This window comes from Mauremys mutica, chromosome 1 (genome assembly GCF_020497125.1).
Source record: "Mauremys mutica isolate MM-2020 ecotype Southern chromosome 1, ASM2049712v1, whole genome shotgun sequence".
Taxonomy (NCBI): Eukaryota; Metazoa; Chordata; order Testudines; family Geoemydidae; genus Mauremys; species Mauremys mutica.
In genome coordinates this window covers 326,978,813-326,993,605 of record NC_059072.1, presented here as the reverse complement: position 1 = coordinate 326,993,605, position 14,793 = coordinate 326,978,813, and the positions used below count along the sequence as shown (strand labels likewise).

The following is a 14,793-nucleotide window of genomic DNA, read 5'->3' as shown; positions in this document are numbered from 1 at the left end:
GTAGCTGTGCATTGAACTCTAGTAATTTAATTGGCTAGCCTAACACCATTTGGAAAAATGTATTGATTTTTATATAGATGTGAACTACTGTGTATTGCTAACCACTCCAGTTCTGTTTCGGTGTAACACGAACAAGCAAACCTCAGTGCTGCTTAAATATTAAATCTCTCTAACAGATGATTTCCCAAACATCAGAAGTTTGCTTTGTTTTTCTGTTTTCTGTGTTGAGATAAAAGGGAGCTTTGGCATTAGAGCAATTTCATCAGTTAATGGGAGGTAAACTAAATATAGTGATCACTTTAAAAATTTCTCAGTTGCGTTTTGTAACTAAATAACATTCCCAAGGCATGCTGAACATTGGGATACTGTGGTAATGTTACTTAGTTATCAAAATTTGAAAGCTTTTAAGGATGGCCTCACTAATAGAAGGAGTCTGTTCAAAACGATAACTAATTTCAGACATGGAAAAATTCCCTCAATAATTTTAAAGTATATACTTCAACAAGAAACACATTTAAACTAGGCCCTTTATATAGCTATGGTACATAATGTACAAAATGCCTGGTTAGTGGAGTTACACCAGTAGAAAATTAGGCTCAGTGCATTCACGTGGATTTCCAAGATACTGTAGTGAACCAAAAGATCATGTGATTCCATCCATATACACATTTTAGTAGCGATAAATTGTGTGTGTTTGTAAGGGGTTTTCAGAGGGAAAATACGAAAATTGTTTAAATTAAGCTGAAATCTAAATGCCTTTTTAAATAATTTAACATGCTGTTATTTTTAATGCTGTTTTGGAACAAAAAGTGAACGCTTAGAGGGGTGTAGTGTAGTTTGTGTAGTAGATGATAGAAATTCTCTGCTTTAATTTTTTAGCAAGTGCTTTAAAATATTTCTCTTGCATTCTGAATCATAGATGCTGGTCTGTCAGTTTGTATAATTAGGACAATGTATTAAGACTTGTTCATGAATTTATGTGAAGGATGATCATGACTGCAGCTGCACTGTGTATAGAATATGAAATAGAAATGCTATTATAATAACTCTTAAGGAAGTCTCACAGGGGAAGGCTACTGGAAAAGATTAATCATGGCTTTAAAGATACAAGCCTTAATTTCCAGACAGTTGTGCATGCAGTTACCACCATTGCGTGTGTAAATTGGGTGTAATTGCATACACAAATGGTCAGTTGTGCATTTAACTGGCCAATTCATATATATGCCTAATTGGACATAAAGCTGACTTAAATTCTGGCCGATGAATTACAGTTCTTTAGTAAGTCAGTTCATAATTCACAGAGGTAATTAGACCTGGTTGTGTGTTTTAAAAACACAATCTTGGATACGAAACTTTGAGAAAAGGATTCATTTATTTTGGGCCAAACTGGTACTTGTAAGTATGAGAAGGAACAAAGCATTCAAATTTAGCTGGTGGGCAGATAAGTGTTTCATGTGGTCCAGTGTAGTGAACCATAAAGCAACGAGGACAGAGACTAAAAATGAGCACGGGGATTATAGTTTAAACAGCAGCACAACAGAGAACAGTTTTTGGAGTTATTTCACTAGGAGCGTGGTGAAGCACTGGAATGGGTTACCCAGGGAGGTGGTGGAATCTCCATCCTTAGAGGTTTTTAAGGCCCGACTTGATAAAGCCCTGGCTGGGATGATTTAGTTGGGGTTGGTCCTGCTTTGAGCAGGGAGTTGGAGTAGATGACCTCCTGAGGTCTCTTCCAACCCTAATCTTCTTTGATTCTATGATTAAAGTTTTCCAAAGCCGTCTGGCAAACCCCATCCTCAATTTCACCCATCTCCAAGAGGGAAGAAAAGAAGTATTTGTCCCAGCCAAGGGGTTTGAATACTTGTACACCCAGCTAACAAGGGGCCCTTGTTGAGGAGGGTACTACAGCGGCACAGTGTTCCCTCCAAATGGTGTGGGACACAGCTGATTCGGCAGCCAGGGTGATCCTTCAACAGTGGTCATGAGGCACAGTTCTTGGCTTCAGATTGCATGCCTGTCCCAGGAGATGCAGTCCTCAATACAGGACCTCTGATTTGATGGTGTTGGACTCTTTGTACAGCAGACAGATGCAAGACTACATGAACCAAAGGACACATGGGCCACCCTCCATTTGCTGGGTCTGCATACACCTCAGTCGGTGAGGAAGCAGTTCCAGCCACCCCTGCAGCCAAGGCCTTGGCAACCTTGACAAGGGTCTGCAAGGAGATGTGGTAGAGATATGAGTTTTAGTTGTTGCTGCCCTTCCTCCTCCCGCTCACCTGCGCAACTCAGCCCGGCAAAACATCGGGGCCAGAAGTGCTCGTTTTGAGGGTGCGTTTAATAGCAATGCCCCAGTCAACTCCCTTGGTCTGCCTCATTCTTTCCTCAACGGTCTTTGTCCCTACCGTTACACCTGGTCGCTGGTCACCTTGGACCATTGGGTGCTAGAAATTGTATCTCTGGGCTACACCCTGCAATTCTTGGTCACGCCCTCCCCTTCCCTGTCCCTCTTCATGGACCCTTCTCACAAACAACCTCTTGCAGTTGGGGGCACTGGAGGAGGTCCCTTAGGAAATGAAGGGAAAAGGATTCTATTCCTGCTATTTTCTAATCCTGGAAGTAAAAGGGGGCCTAAGACCTATTCTGTACCTGTGGCGACTCAACAAATATCTAAAAAAGTTGACGTTCTATGTGGTCTCCTTGGCCTCCATCATTACCTCCCTGGATCCGGGAGAGTGGTATGCCACTGTCGACCTAAAAAACCCTTATTTTCATATTTTCATCTTCCAAGGACACAGGCGGTTTCTCCATTTTTATGGTGGGCCAGCGTCATTTCCCATTCACAGTGATGCCCTTCAGTCTCTCATCGGCCGTGCGGATAGTCACTAAATGCATGTCTTTGGTAGCTGCTTACCTGAGACATCAAGGGGACCAGGTCTATCTTTATCTCAATGATTGGCTCATCAAGGGCAGATCGCGGGATCAAGTGCAGAGGTGTGTTCTACCTGTCATGACCATGGCCTATTAGTAAACAAAAAGAAATCGTCCCTCATACCAGTGCAACGGAGAGAGTTTATGGGGTGGTTCTCGACCCTACATGGGTCAGAGCCTTCCTTCCGGAGGCCCGTTTCCAAGCTCTGTTGGGCTTGATCTCCCATATAAGGGGCCACCTGCTCAGTACCACCCACACCTGCCTAGGTTCTTAGGCCACATGGCAGCTTGTACTTACATGGGCTGTCATTCCTGGCTCCATCTCCGGCCACTGCAAGCGTGGCTCATCTTGGTCTACACCCCCAATAGGCATGATCCAGACCTGGTAGTCAAGGTGCCAGACCACACCTGGGTGTCACTGGAATGATGGTTGGACCCTGAATCAGTGTTGGAGGGGGTTCCCTTCACAGCCCCATCCCCATCGCTGTCCCTGGTTTCCGATGCCTCAGACCTGGGCTGGGGAGCGCACTTGGGCGAGCTTGGCACGCAAGGCCGCTGGTTGCGGGATGGTCACTCCCTCCACATAAATGTCAGGGAGCTCAGAGTGGTTTATTTTTCCAGCTAGGCTTTCCAGTCCCACTTGAAGGGCAAGGTGGTACAAGTCCTGACGGACAACACCGCTGCGATGTTTTATATCAACAAGCAAGGTGGAGCCAGGTCATCGGCCCTTTGCCAGGAAGCTTTCTGGCTCTGGGACTTCTGTGTGCAGCCTGCCATTCATCTTGTGGCTGTGCACCTCCTGGGGACCAGGAATGTATTGGCAGATTGCCTCAGCAGAACCTTCTTGTTGCACCACGAATGGTCACTCCATCCTGAGGTGATCAGCGTGATCTTCCAAAGGTGAGGAAGTCCCCAGGTTGTACTTATTTGCCACTCATCAAAACAGGAAATGCCACATATTCTGCTCGATTAGGCTCTCTGTCGGGCACCTTCTTATATCCATGGTTGGGGACTCTGATGTACGCTTTCCTGCCAGTGCCAATAATCCACAGAGTCCTCATGAAGATCAAATAGGACAAGGCGAAAGTAATCTTATTAGCTCCAGCTTGGCCATGCCAGCATTGGTTCGGCACATTGCTAGGCCTCTCGGTGGCAGCCCCACTGCAGCTACTTCTCTGGCCAGATCTGCTGTCCCAGAACCATGGCAGTCTTCTGCACCTAAACCTAGCAGCACTGCACCTGATGGCTTGGCTGCTGCATGCTTAAATGCAGAAGAGCAGGAATATTCGGCCCATGTCCAGCAGGTCCTGTTGGGCAGCAGGAGCCCTCTACCGGGGAAACCTACCTGGCCAAATGGAAACGGTAAACGTGCTGGGCATCAGACCAGGGTATTAGGCCTGAACAGGTCTTACTGCAGTCGATCATTGACTACCTTCTACATCTTAAGCACCAGAGCTTGTTCCTTTCATCAATTAAGGTCCACTTGGCTGCTATATCAGCCTTTCACCTTCCAGTCCAGGGCAGGTCGGTCTTCGCTCACAACAGGACGGTCTGGTTCTTAAAGGGTCTGGAGTGACTCTATTCTCATGTCCAGGACCCCGTCCTTCCTTGAGACCTGAATCTAGTGCTGGGACGGCTCATGGGGGCCCCGTTAGAGCCATTGGCTTCCTGTTCCCCTCTTCTACTCTCCTGGAAGGTGTCATTCCTGGTGGCAATAACGTCTGAGATTAGGGTGCTTACCTTGGAGCCGCCCTGTACGGTGTTTTTCAAGGACAAGGTCCAGCTGCAACCGCACCCAGCTTTCCTGCCCAAGGTTGTTTCACAATTTCACATGGTCCAGGACATATTCTTGCCTGTCTTCTTCCCAAAGCCTCATAGGTCTGAGGAGGAGCATAGATCTCACTCTCTAGGAATCAGGACAATGCTAGCCTTTTACATCGAAAGGACCAAGCCGTTCCGTAAGTCAATGCAGCTGTTCATCATGGTGGCAGACAGGATGAAAGGTCGTCCAGTGTCCACCCAGAGTATTTCATTGTGGATCACTGCCTGCATCCATTTTTGCTATGATCAGGCAAAAGTGCCTCTTCTGGCGATTGTAACCGCCCACTCGACTAGGGTGCAAGTCTCTTCTGTGGCCTTCCTATCTCAAGTGCCAATTGAAGATACCTGCAGGGCCGCTACCTGGTCATCCATTCACATGTTCACATCTCGCTATGCGCTTACCCAGCAAGCCTGAGATGATGCTGGCTTTGATAGAGCGGTGTTGCAACCTGCATGACCATGAACTCTGAGCCTACATCCAGGAATGCTGCTTGTGAGTCACCGAGAATGGAATCGACATGAGCAAGCACTCGAAGAAGAAAAATCGTTGCATTCCTTTTATAACCGTGTTCTTTGAGATGTGTTGCTCGTGTCCATTCCATTACCTGCCCTCCTGCCCCTCTGTCGGAGTTCTTCGCAAGAAGGAACTGACAGGGTTTAGGACTGGCGGTGCCTAATATACCAACACATGAGCGCGGCACTCCAGAGGGCGTCACAACCAACCGTATGGATACCACTAATGCAAAAATCTCCGACTGTGCACGTGGGCCCTCACGCACCTAGAATGGAATGGATATGAGCAACACATCTTGAAGAACATCAGTTATGAAAGGTAGGTAACAGTTTTTTATTTCACCTGGGCCTGTCTCCTATCTTTGTCCCAATTAATATTTGAGCATCTCATAGTTTCACATTAAAGTGAAAGAAATGGCAGGAGATCTGTCATGGCCAAAGAACATTAACATCTTGTTTCTCACAACGAGGAGACACCACTGGGTTTGGTCTCCCTGCATCGTTCACAGAGGGAGATCAACAGAAGACGTTGCATGTGGAGAGTCAGACTTAGCTTTCAGATCCCACATAAATTGTTCCAAAGATGAGAACTACATTCAAGCCGTTACTGCATATTCAAACATAATTGTAAATCTGAAGGTCAGTTTAGTACACATACATGTGGACTTTTCAGGGGATTGAGATTGCTTGCAGAGCAAAGGGAGTGAGGACCTTATGAAGAGAAGCCTGAGAAACGTGAAAAATACTGTTTCTTAAAATCGGTGTAATGTAATTTCCATTTAATCATATTAGCCATCTAAAATATTTTCCTGAAAACAATTTTTTCCTAACAAAATGACTAAAAATATGTATAACATATTTGTCGTCTTAGAGAATAAAAAGCAGATTTACAAATAGATTTCAAAGGAAAGCATTAAAAGCATGGTCTAATGGACAATTTATTTTGAAGACCTATTCATTTTTAATTAATGTAAATCCTATAAAATGATAAAATGCCTATTGTTGTTTGTTGTTTATAAATATACCGTTTACCTCATCACATAACACAAGAACCAGGGGTGTCCCAATGAAATTAATAGGTAACAGGTTTAAAACAAACATAAGGAAGTACTACTTCAGACAGTATACAGTCAGCCTGTGGAACTCGTTGCTAGGAGGTGTTGTGAAGATCAAAGGTATAACTGGGGTCAAAAAAGATAGTTCATCAGTGGCTATTAACCAAGATGGTCATGGATGCAACCACGTGCTCTGGGTGTCCCTAAACCTCTGGCTACCAGAAGGTGGGAGTGGATGACAGGAATGATCACTCAATAATTGCACTGATGTGCTCATTCCCTCTGAAGCATCGGGCACTGGTTGCTGTTGAAAGACAGGATACTGGGCCCCATGGACCATTGGTCTGACCCAGCATGAATGACCATTCTTATGTTCTTAATATATAATCCTCTGCAAACAGCTTTTTTGCTTTTTTGTTTAGTCTAGTGAAAATAATTAGTATATTGGCTACTTACTTGATTAGTAATGAAATACATTTTAGCATTGGCTGCAGTAAAATGGCTCTAAACATTTTTATTGTCTCATATATCCAGTTAGTTCAGCAGTGGCCACCAGCACAAAAATCCAATGTGGACAGCGAAGAGAAGGAAGATGATTCTGGTGGCATCAACCTAGATAAAGCAAAGGAAAGATTACAGGAAGAGGATAAATTTGACAAAGAAGCATACAGGAAGAAAATTAAAGAAAAACATAGGGTAAGTCAGTCAAGTCCTTCACCAGTCATTGAAATAGAAACAAATGCTGTTAAATGTTTGAGTGACTTATTGAGGAAAATATATAAATGTTGTGCAATATACTGAAAAATAAATTTAACATAATTATTAAATTCCAGAAGTGTTCTCAACATTGCATAAGACATAGGAAAAAAAAAAGGAAAATGCCTACTTTAATATTCTGTAAAGATATTTATAGTCTAAATAGATTGGTAATACAAAGCACAAGAAGATGCCAGAGGTTGATTCTAACTTTTGATGATTTTTAAAAGTAAAAGGCCAATGACAAAAATCCAGTGACAGCATGTTTACTGGCAGGGGTTAGTGTAGGAAATGAATTTTAAGGAGGAGTTTTTTAAAAGGAGAGGGAGGTTGCCTGGCATACACTTTTTAATAAATGCCCAGCTCTTAGAGACACCAATCCATAGCACTTCTGAAGTATCTTCAGAATACTGTGGCCATATCTATACTACAGACTTTGATTGGGGCAAGTAAAGTTTGTATATTGCTTGGGCACGTGCATAGTGCTTGTGCTTCAAAAAAGAACAAGATAAATTCATGGAGGATAGGTCCATCAATGGCTATTAGCCAGGATGGGCAGGAATAGTGTCCCTGGCCTCTGTTTGCCAGAAGCTGGGAATGAGCAACAGGGGATGGATCACTTGATGATTTCCTGTTCTGTTCATTCTCTCTGGGGCACCTGGCACTGGCCACTGTCAGAAGACAGGATGCTGGGCTAGATGGATCTTTGGTCTAACCCAGCATGGCCATTCTTTATGTTGTGTCGGAGTGCTTGTGTTGATGCAAAATGCAGTGCATCAGGAGTATGTATCTCAGTGTGCCATGGACCATCATGTGGCACAATGCCTTTTGGGAAAATTTCACAATGTATTGTGAGAGAGAAATGACTTGATCTGGACTCGAGAAGCAATCCCACCAGTCAGTGCTTGTATCATAACGCAGGGTTGGGGTAACAAGCAGCGGCTGCAGAGCTTTCGGGTGCAAAATACCATGTTCCTGGATCTGAGCTTGCCCCAGATCAGGAACAATAGAATGAGAGTGTAGCAGGGTGGACCCCTGCTCTGGCGCTGAAGGGGTTAAAAACAGCCCTGGGAAGGGGCTGTGGCTGGAGAAAGCAGCCTTTAAGCTGGGCTGATTGGGGAAGTGGCTGCAGCTGGGCCACACCCCAATCAGGCCACAGCTGGCCCCTAAAAAAGGCTGGAAGCCAGAAGCCCAGACAGTCTCCCTCTGCCTGTAGAAGGAGAAGGGCCTGGCTGCAGGGAGCTGAGACAAAGTACCTGAGGGTGAAGCAGGGCTGGGGAAAGGCTGAGGAGCTGGAGAGCTCCAGTCTGGAAAGCCCCAGGCTGCGGCCTAGCATTGGGCTAACAGGTACTGGGGGCTGCAGAGGGCAGCCCAGGGGTAGGCCAAAGCAGCAGGTCCAAACCCTCCTTGCCAATGATGAATAGGCTGATACTGCAGTCTGCCCCAGGACGTGGGGCTAGACAATGACTGGCAGTAGCCATACACTGAGGCAAGGTGGGGATAGAGGGTGGGGGTTCCCCGAGGAGGGGAGACCCTGAGAGAAAAGGGTTACTGCCAGGGGCAGCACCCCATGTAAAAGGGCACCGGGTCCAGGGAGGGACATGGGGGCCAGAGGACAGTGGATCACCGGCCTGCAGAGGGCGCTCCAGAGCTGGAACAGAGCTAATTCCCGGAGTCACCAGCAGGAGGCGCCGCAGGGGTAAGTCCGACCCATTACAGAGAGCTGCATTGGAAGCTTGCAACGCTGGATTGCTCTGAGTCAGTGGAAAATCAGTTTGGAGCTGGAAAATGTATAGTGCAGGTCATTGTCATGCAAGTGTATAGGGCCCTTAATCATCTCCTGCTATGCAGGGCTGTGACTCTCCGCAATATGCAGGACATAGCGGATGGATTTTCTGCAGTGGGGCTCCTGACCTGAGATGGGGCAATAGACGGCCATTCACAATTATCTTTGAAAACTCATAGTGACTGGGGGAGGTCCCGGATTATTGGAAAAAGGCAAATATAGTGCCCATCTTTAAAAGGGGGACGAAGGAGAATACGGGGAACTACAGACCAGTCAGCCTCACCTCCGTCCCCAGAAAAATCATGGAGCAGGTCTTCAAGGAATCCATTTTGAAGCATTTGGAGGAGAGGAAGAAGATCAGGAACAGTCAACATAAGTTCACCAAGGGCAAGTCATGATTGACCAACCTGATTGCCTTCTATGATGAGGTAACTGGCTCTGTGGATATGGGGAAAGTGGTGGATGTGATATATCTTGACTTTAGCAAAGCTTTTGATACAGTTTCCCACAGTATTCTTGCCAGCAAGTTAAAAACATATGGATTGGATGAATGGACTATAAGGTGGATAGAAAACTGGCTAGATCGTCGGGCTCAATGGGTAGTGATCAATGGCTCCAAGCCTAGTTGGCATCCAGCAACAAGCAGAGTGCCCCAGGGGTCTGTCCTGGGGCCGGTTTTGTTGAAAATCTTCATAATGATCTGGATGATGGAATGGATTGCATCCTCGGCAAGTTTGTGGATGACACTAAGCTGGGGGGAGAGGTAGATATGCTGGAGGATAGGGATAGGGTCCAGAGTGACCTAGACAAATTAGAGGATTGGGCTAAAGAAATCTGATGAGGTTCAACAAGGACAAGTGCAGAGTCTTGCGCTTAGGACGGAAATATCCTATGCACTGCTACAGGCTGGGGACCGACTGGCTAAGCGGCAGTTTTGCAGAAAAGGACTTGGGGATTACAGTGGATGAGAAGCTGGATATGAGTCAACAGTGTGCCCTTGTTGCCAAAAAGGCTAGCAGCATATTGGGCTGCATTAGTAGGAGCATTTCCAGCAGAAGAGAGAAGTGATTATTTCCCTCCAGGCCACATCTGGAGTATTGCGTCCTACAGAAAGGATGTGGACAAATTGGAGCGAGTCCAGCAGAGGGCAATGAAAATGATTAGGGGGCTGGCCCCATGACTTGTGAGGAGAGGCTGAGGGAACTGGGTTTATTTAGTCTGCAAAAGAGAAGAGTGAGGGGGGATTTGATTGCAACCTTCAACTACCTGAAGGGGGTTCCAAAGTGGATGGAGCTAGGCTGTTCTTAGTGGTGGCAGATGACAGAACAAGGAGCAGTGGTCTGAAGTTGCAGTGTGGGAGGTCTAGGTTGGATATTAGGAAAAACTATTTCACTAGGAGGGTGGTGAAGCACTGGAATGGGTTACCTAGGGAGGTGGTGGAATTTCCATCCTTAGAGGTTTTTAAGGCCCAGCTTGACAAAGCCCTGGCTGGGATGATTTAGTTGGGGTTGGTCCTGCTTTGAGCAGGGGATTAGACTAGATGACCTCCTGAGGTCTCTTCCAACCCTAATCTTCTATGATTCTATGGTACTCCTAAACCTATTTGGACACCACTTTGCTACAGAGTACATCAACAGAAACGGCAACTTTTCCAGGGTTATGCAAGTGTTGTTGGATCACTGGGGATGCGTCACTTAATTCAGTTTGGGCTGGTCAGGAAGATGCATGACACTCGCATCTTTAAGAACACAGGACTGTGCAGAAAGCTGCAAACAGGAACATTCTTTCCTGACTGGCGGATTACCATTGGTGATATTGAAATGCCAGTAGTGATTCAGGTGACCCAGCGAAACCGTTGCTCCTCAGCTCATGAAACTATACTCTGGCCACTTTGACAGCATCAAGGAAAGCTTCAACTACCAGCTCAGCAGGTGCAGACAAATTATGGAGCGTGCTTTTGTGAAATTGAAAGGGATGCTGGTGGTGTGTACTCACCAGATTGGATCTTGGTGAGCAAAATATCCTAATGGTTATAGCTGCATAATATCTGTCAGGCAAAAGAGAAAAAGCTGGTGCTAGAATGGAGGGCTGAAATGGAGCAGCTTTCTGCTGAATTTGAACAGCCAGACACGAGCTATTACAAGAGATAATTTGGAGCTATGCAGGTGAGGGAGACTTTGAAGGAGTACTTTAACGGTCAGCCACAGGAGTGTTCTCTGTTAGAGTGTACAAACCATCAGCAAGCAGTATACAAATGACTGGGTATTTTCCTGAACCTGTGAATTAAATTATGGTTGCTGTATGTCTACAAGTACTGTGCTTTTCACTACAGCTATGTGTTCTGCAATATTTGTTATAAATGAATAAATAGAACTTTGAATGGGAAAAAATAAAATTCTACATACGATTTTTTTGCATAAATTAAGAGAGTGGAACTTTAAAATTGGAAAGGGAGTAAACATTTCTGTCCATTTGCACCAATGCAATCTGTTGTGGCTACATGAACAGCAACTGTGGTTTCTCTTGCTGTCCCCCAGCATGGCGTTGTAGGGATAATGATGCAGCCTATGATGCCACATGTTGTGTTCGGGGGTGTAGGGAGCAGTGACCATGGAATTCTGAGAGGACTGCAAAGAGTGGAAAATTTGGGATTTTTGGACCTGTAGATCAAGCAGGGTCTGCAGCATTTGAGTTTGTGGCCTGGGAAGATCCATTATGTCTGGTACATCTCCTTGTCCTGCTGGGACTCTTACTCTTGGATCTTTTTCTTTTCCTCTTTCCTTCTCTATGCTGTCAGTCATATTGGCCCTCCAAGCCCTTTGTTCACAGTCCGATGCAGCGCTGGCTTGCTGGATCTGGCTGAGCAAGTCCACTTCTTACTCCTCTTTATCAATGTCAGGCATTCTGCTAATATGGAGGCGACACCTCAAGGCTGCCACATCAGAAGCTGCTGATAAAAACAGACATATGTGCCTTTGGATTTACAGTAACAACAGAAAGGGAAAGATACATTTCCAACTCCCTTCCCTTATTCTGATAAACACTTTTAATAAGACATGCTTATTGACGCTGATGCTTGGGAGCCCCTTTGCACAGCACTGCTCTCCAGCCTCAGCCATGGTGAATGAGTATGGCCCACCATGGGCGAGGAACAGACGGCTGTTCTGTTGCATGAAGTGATATAATTTTGGTCTGTATTCCATGGGTACGAATATAGGGAAATGGCACTGAATATTGGCACTATTTTCTACTATGGTGGTTTTAGATATCTCATTCCTGAAGATCACAAAGGTACAGAGAACACAGCTGCTGCTGGCATCCCAAAGCTGCCCGGGTCCATATGCTGCTAGCCTGTTTACTGCAGTGGTGCCAGCTGAACTCATTCAAAGTGACATGAGAAAGTGCCCTATTGCACAGGAAGAAACAAGGCAGCCCTCCATACAAACCTTTGTGAGAGGATTGCAGAGTGTCTCCATGAAAGTTTAATTGCAATTTGTCAGGAAGGATACAAGGGACATCCCTATGCGCATAAACAAAGGGCTCTGAATGCTCTGCCCCTCCCTCCCCCAGCCTAACCCAACGAGGGAATGAAAAGCAGATGCCAATTTTGCCTTTGTATCTCTATCTCATCTTGTATGAGTAAAACAATGAAAAGTCAATAACTGTGCCTTATTAACTTGAGGACCGGCCGGGTGTCATCTTTAAACATTGTAAAGAGAAATATATGCACACACTAATCAGAGTTCCCTTCCCCTTCGTCGGGCTCATCTGCACTCATCTGGTGAGACTGGCTAGACTGTGGTGGAGTCTCAAACATGTTCTGGCTCGCAGCCTGGCTGGAATCCCCCACCCTGTCTACTCCTTCCTCCTCCTTGCTGTTTACAGCAAGGGTCTCTGTCTTTGTCTCCTCTGAAGTATTCACTGTGGCCTGGGTGGTGCTGCTGGAATCTGTGCTACGTATGGCATGCAACTCATTATAACAGCAGGAGGTCTGCAGGGCAGCACCAGATCTATTGTTGGCCTTCCTGGTGAAGTTCCTGCACTTTCATATGGCACTGCTGCTGATCTCTGTCATAGCCCTTTGCCTGCATCCCCTGTGCAGTCTGCTTGTAGATGTCCACATTTCTATGGCTGGTCCATAGCTGTGCTTGTACAGCCTCCTCTCCCCACAGGCCCATGAGGTTTAATTTCTCCTGTCTACTCCAGGCTGGAGCGCATCTAGTGCCTAGTCGCATGGCTGACTGGGCAGTTGCACACAACATGAGTGAGCTGCTAGGTGTGCTTGCCAAGGTATGGAGTCTGAGAAAAGCATTTAAAAAACACACAAGGGGTTTTAAAGATAGGGGTGGCTTCTGGTCTCTTTGGCCTGTGAGCAGCAGAATTTAAAATTGTGACCAAAATGGCAGGCAGTGGGGCATTGTGGTACAGCTGATGGAGGACTGTTCGGGTCAACACAGATCACATGGAGTCTGCACATGCAGTGCATTGACCTCAATACGTTGACAATGGTTCCACACCATTTAGGGCGCTTAAGTCAACTAGAGACAAATTTGAGTGTAGACACATGCACAAATAGCCGGTGCAAGGTGACTTGTGTAGACCAGGCCTATGAGGCCAATGTGCAATGTTACATTTTAGCTAAGAGAAAAGTGCTAATTTTTTGCATAGCTGTCATTGGGGTCATCCAAAATTTTACATGAATTATTAAAGTAATACCTTTATAACGTGCTTCATTCTGGCTGTAATTTGAAAACTTTAATGCCTGCACTTAGGTTCCTCTTTGGCATTTAAAAACCTTAAATTGCAGACCACACATTTGCAAACTGTTTCTGGACCTTCATTTGTCATAGAACAAAGTAGAAGATTTGAGAGCGTGGCAGTTAAGAATGCTGAGTGTTGCTTGTGAAATGAACTTCACACCCCAATGAGAAGAGTTTGGATTTCTTCACTTGAGCTCTTGGAACACATTAGCCCCTTAACATCATGTGATTAATATACCTTTGTGATAAGCTATTGTGTACAGAATTTATTGTAATTGTGGAGTGAATCATAGAATATCAGGGTTGGAAGGGACCTCAGGAGGTCATCTAGTCCAACCCCCTGCTCAAAGCAGGACCAATCCCCTGACCAGGGCCGGCTCTAACATTTATGCCACCCCAAGCAAACAAAAAGAGCGCCGCCCCGCCCCTGCGAGCGCTGCCCCGCCGAACCCCTCCCCGAGCGTCGCACTGCCCAAGTCCCTGCCCCCACCCGAGCATCGCGTTGCGCCGCCCAAGTCCCCGCCTCCCCAAGCGCCGTGCCGCCTAAGCCTCCCACCCCTCCCGAGCACTACACCATGCTGCCCAAGTCCCCGCCCCCCCAAGCGCCATGCCGCCTAAGCCTCCCACCCTTCCCAAGCTCCGCACCGTGCTGCCCAAGTCCCCATCCCTCTGAGCGTCGCGTCACGACGCCCAAGTCCCCGCCCCCCCGAGCGCTGTGCCGCCTAAGCCCCCCACCCCTCCCGAGCACCGCACCGTGCTGCTCAAGTCCCTGCCCCCCCAAGCATCGCGTCACACCGCCTAAGCCCCCCACCCCTCCCGAGCACCGCGCCACCCAAGTCCCTGCCCCCCGAGTGCTGTGCCGCCTAAGCCCCCTGCCCCCCGAGCGTCATGCTGCCCAAGTCCCCGCCCCCCCGAGTGTCGCGTCGCGCTGCCCAAGTCCTGTCCCCTCCCCCCCAGTGCTGCCCGCCAAACCAAAAAAACCAAAAATAAACCCTGAGCACTGCCCCGTCCCAAGGTGCTGCCCCAAGCACATGCTTGGTAGCTTGGTGTCTGGAGTTGGCCCTGCTCCTGACAGATTTTTTGCCCCAGATCCCTAAATGGCCTCCTTAACGATTGAACTCACAACCCTGGGTTTAGCAGGCCAATGCTCAAACAATTGAGCTAGCCCTCC

The 14,793-nt window shown here is 46.8% G+C and overlaps 1 protein-coding gene across 1 annotated transcript in view; it reads left to right on the top strand.

The window, feature by feature from the left end:
• The window catches only part of DDX10 (DEAD-box helicase 10), a 334,053-nt gene that overhangs the window by 205,417 nt on the left and 113,843 nt on the right, over positions 1-14,793 (top strand). Inside the window, exon 15 of the mRNA XM_045018285.1 lies at positions 6,855-7,016. Within this exon, the coding sequence (XP_044874220.1) occupies positions 6,855-7,016 (162 nt within the window). The remainder of the gene's footprint in view (positions 1-6,854; positions 7,017-14,793) is intronic.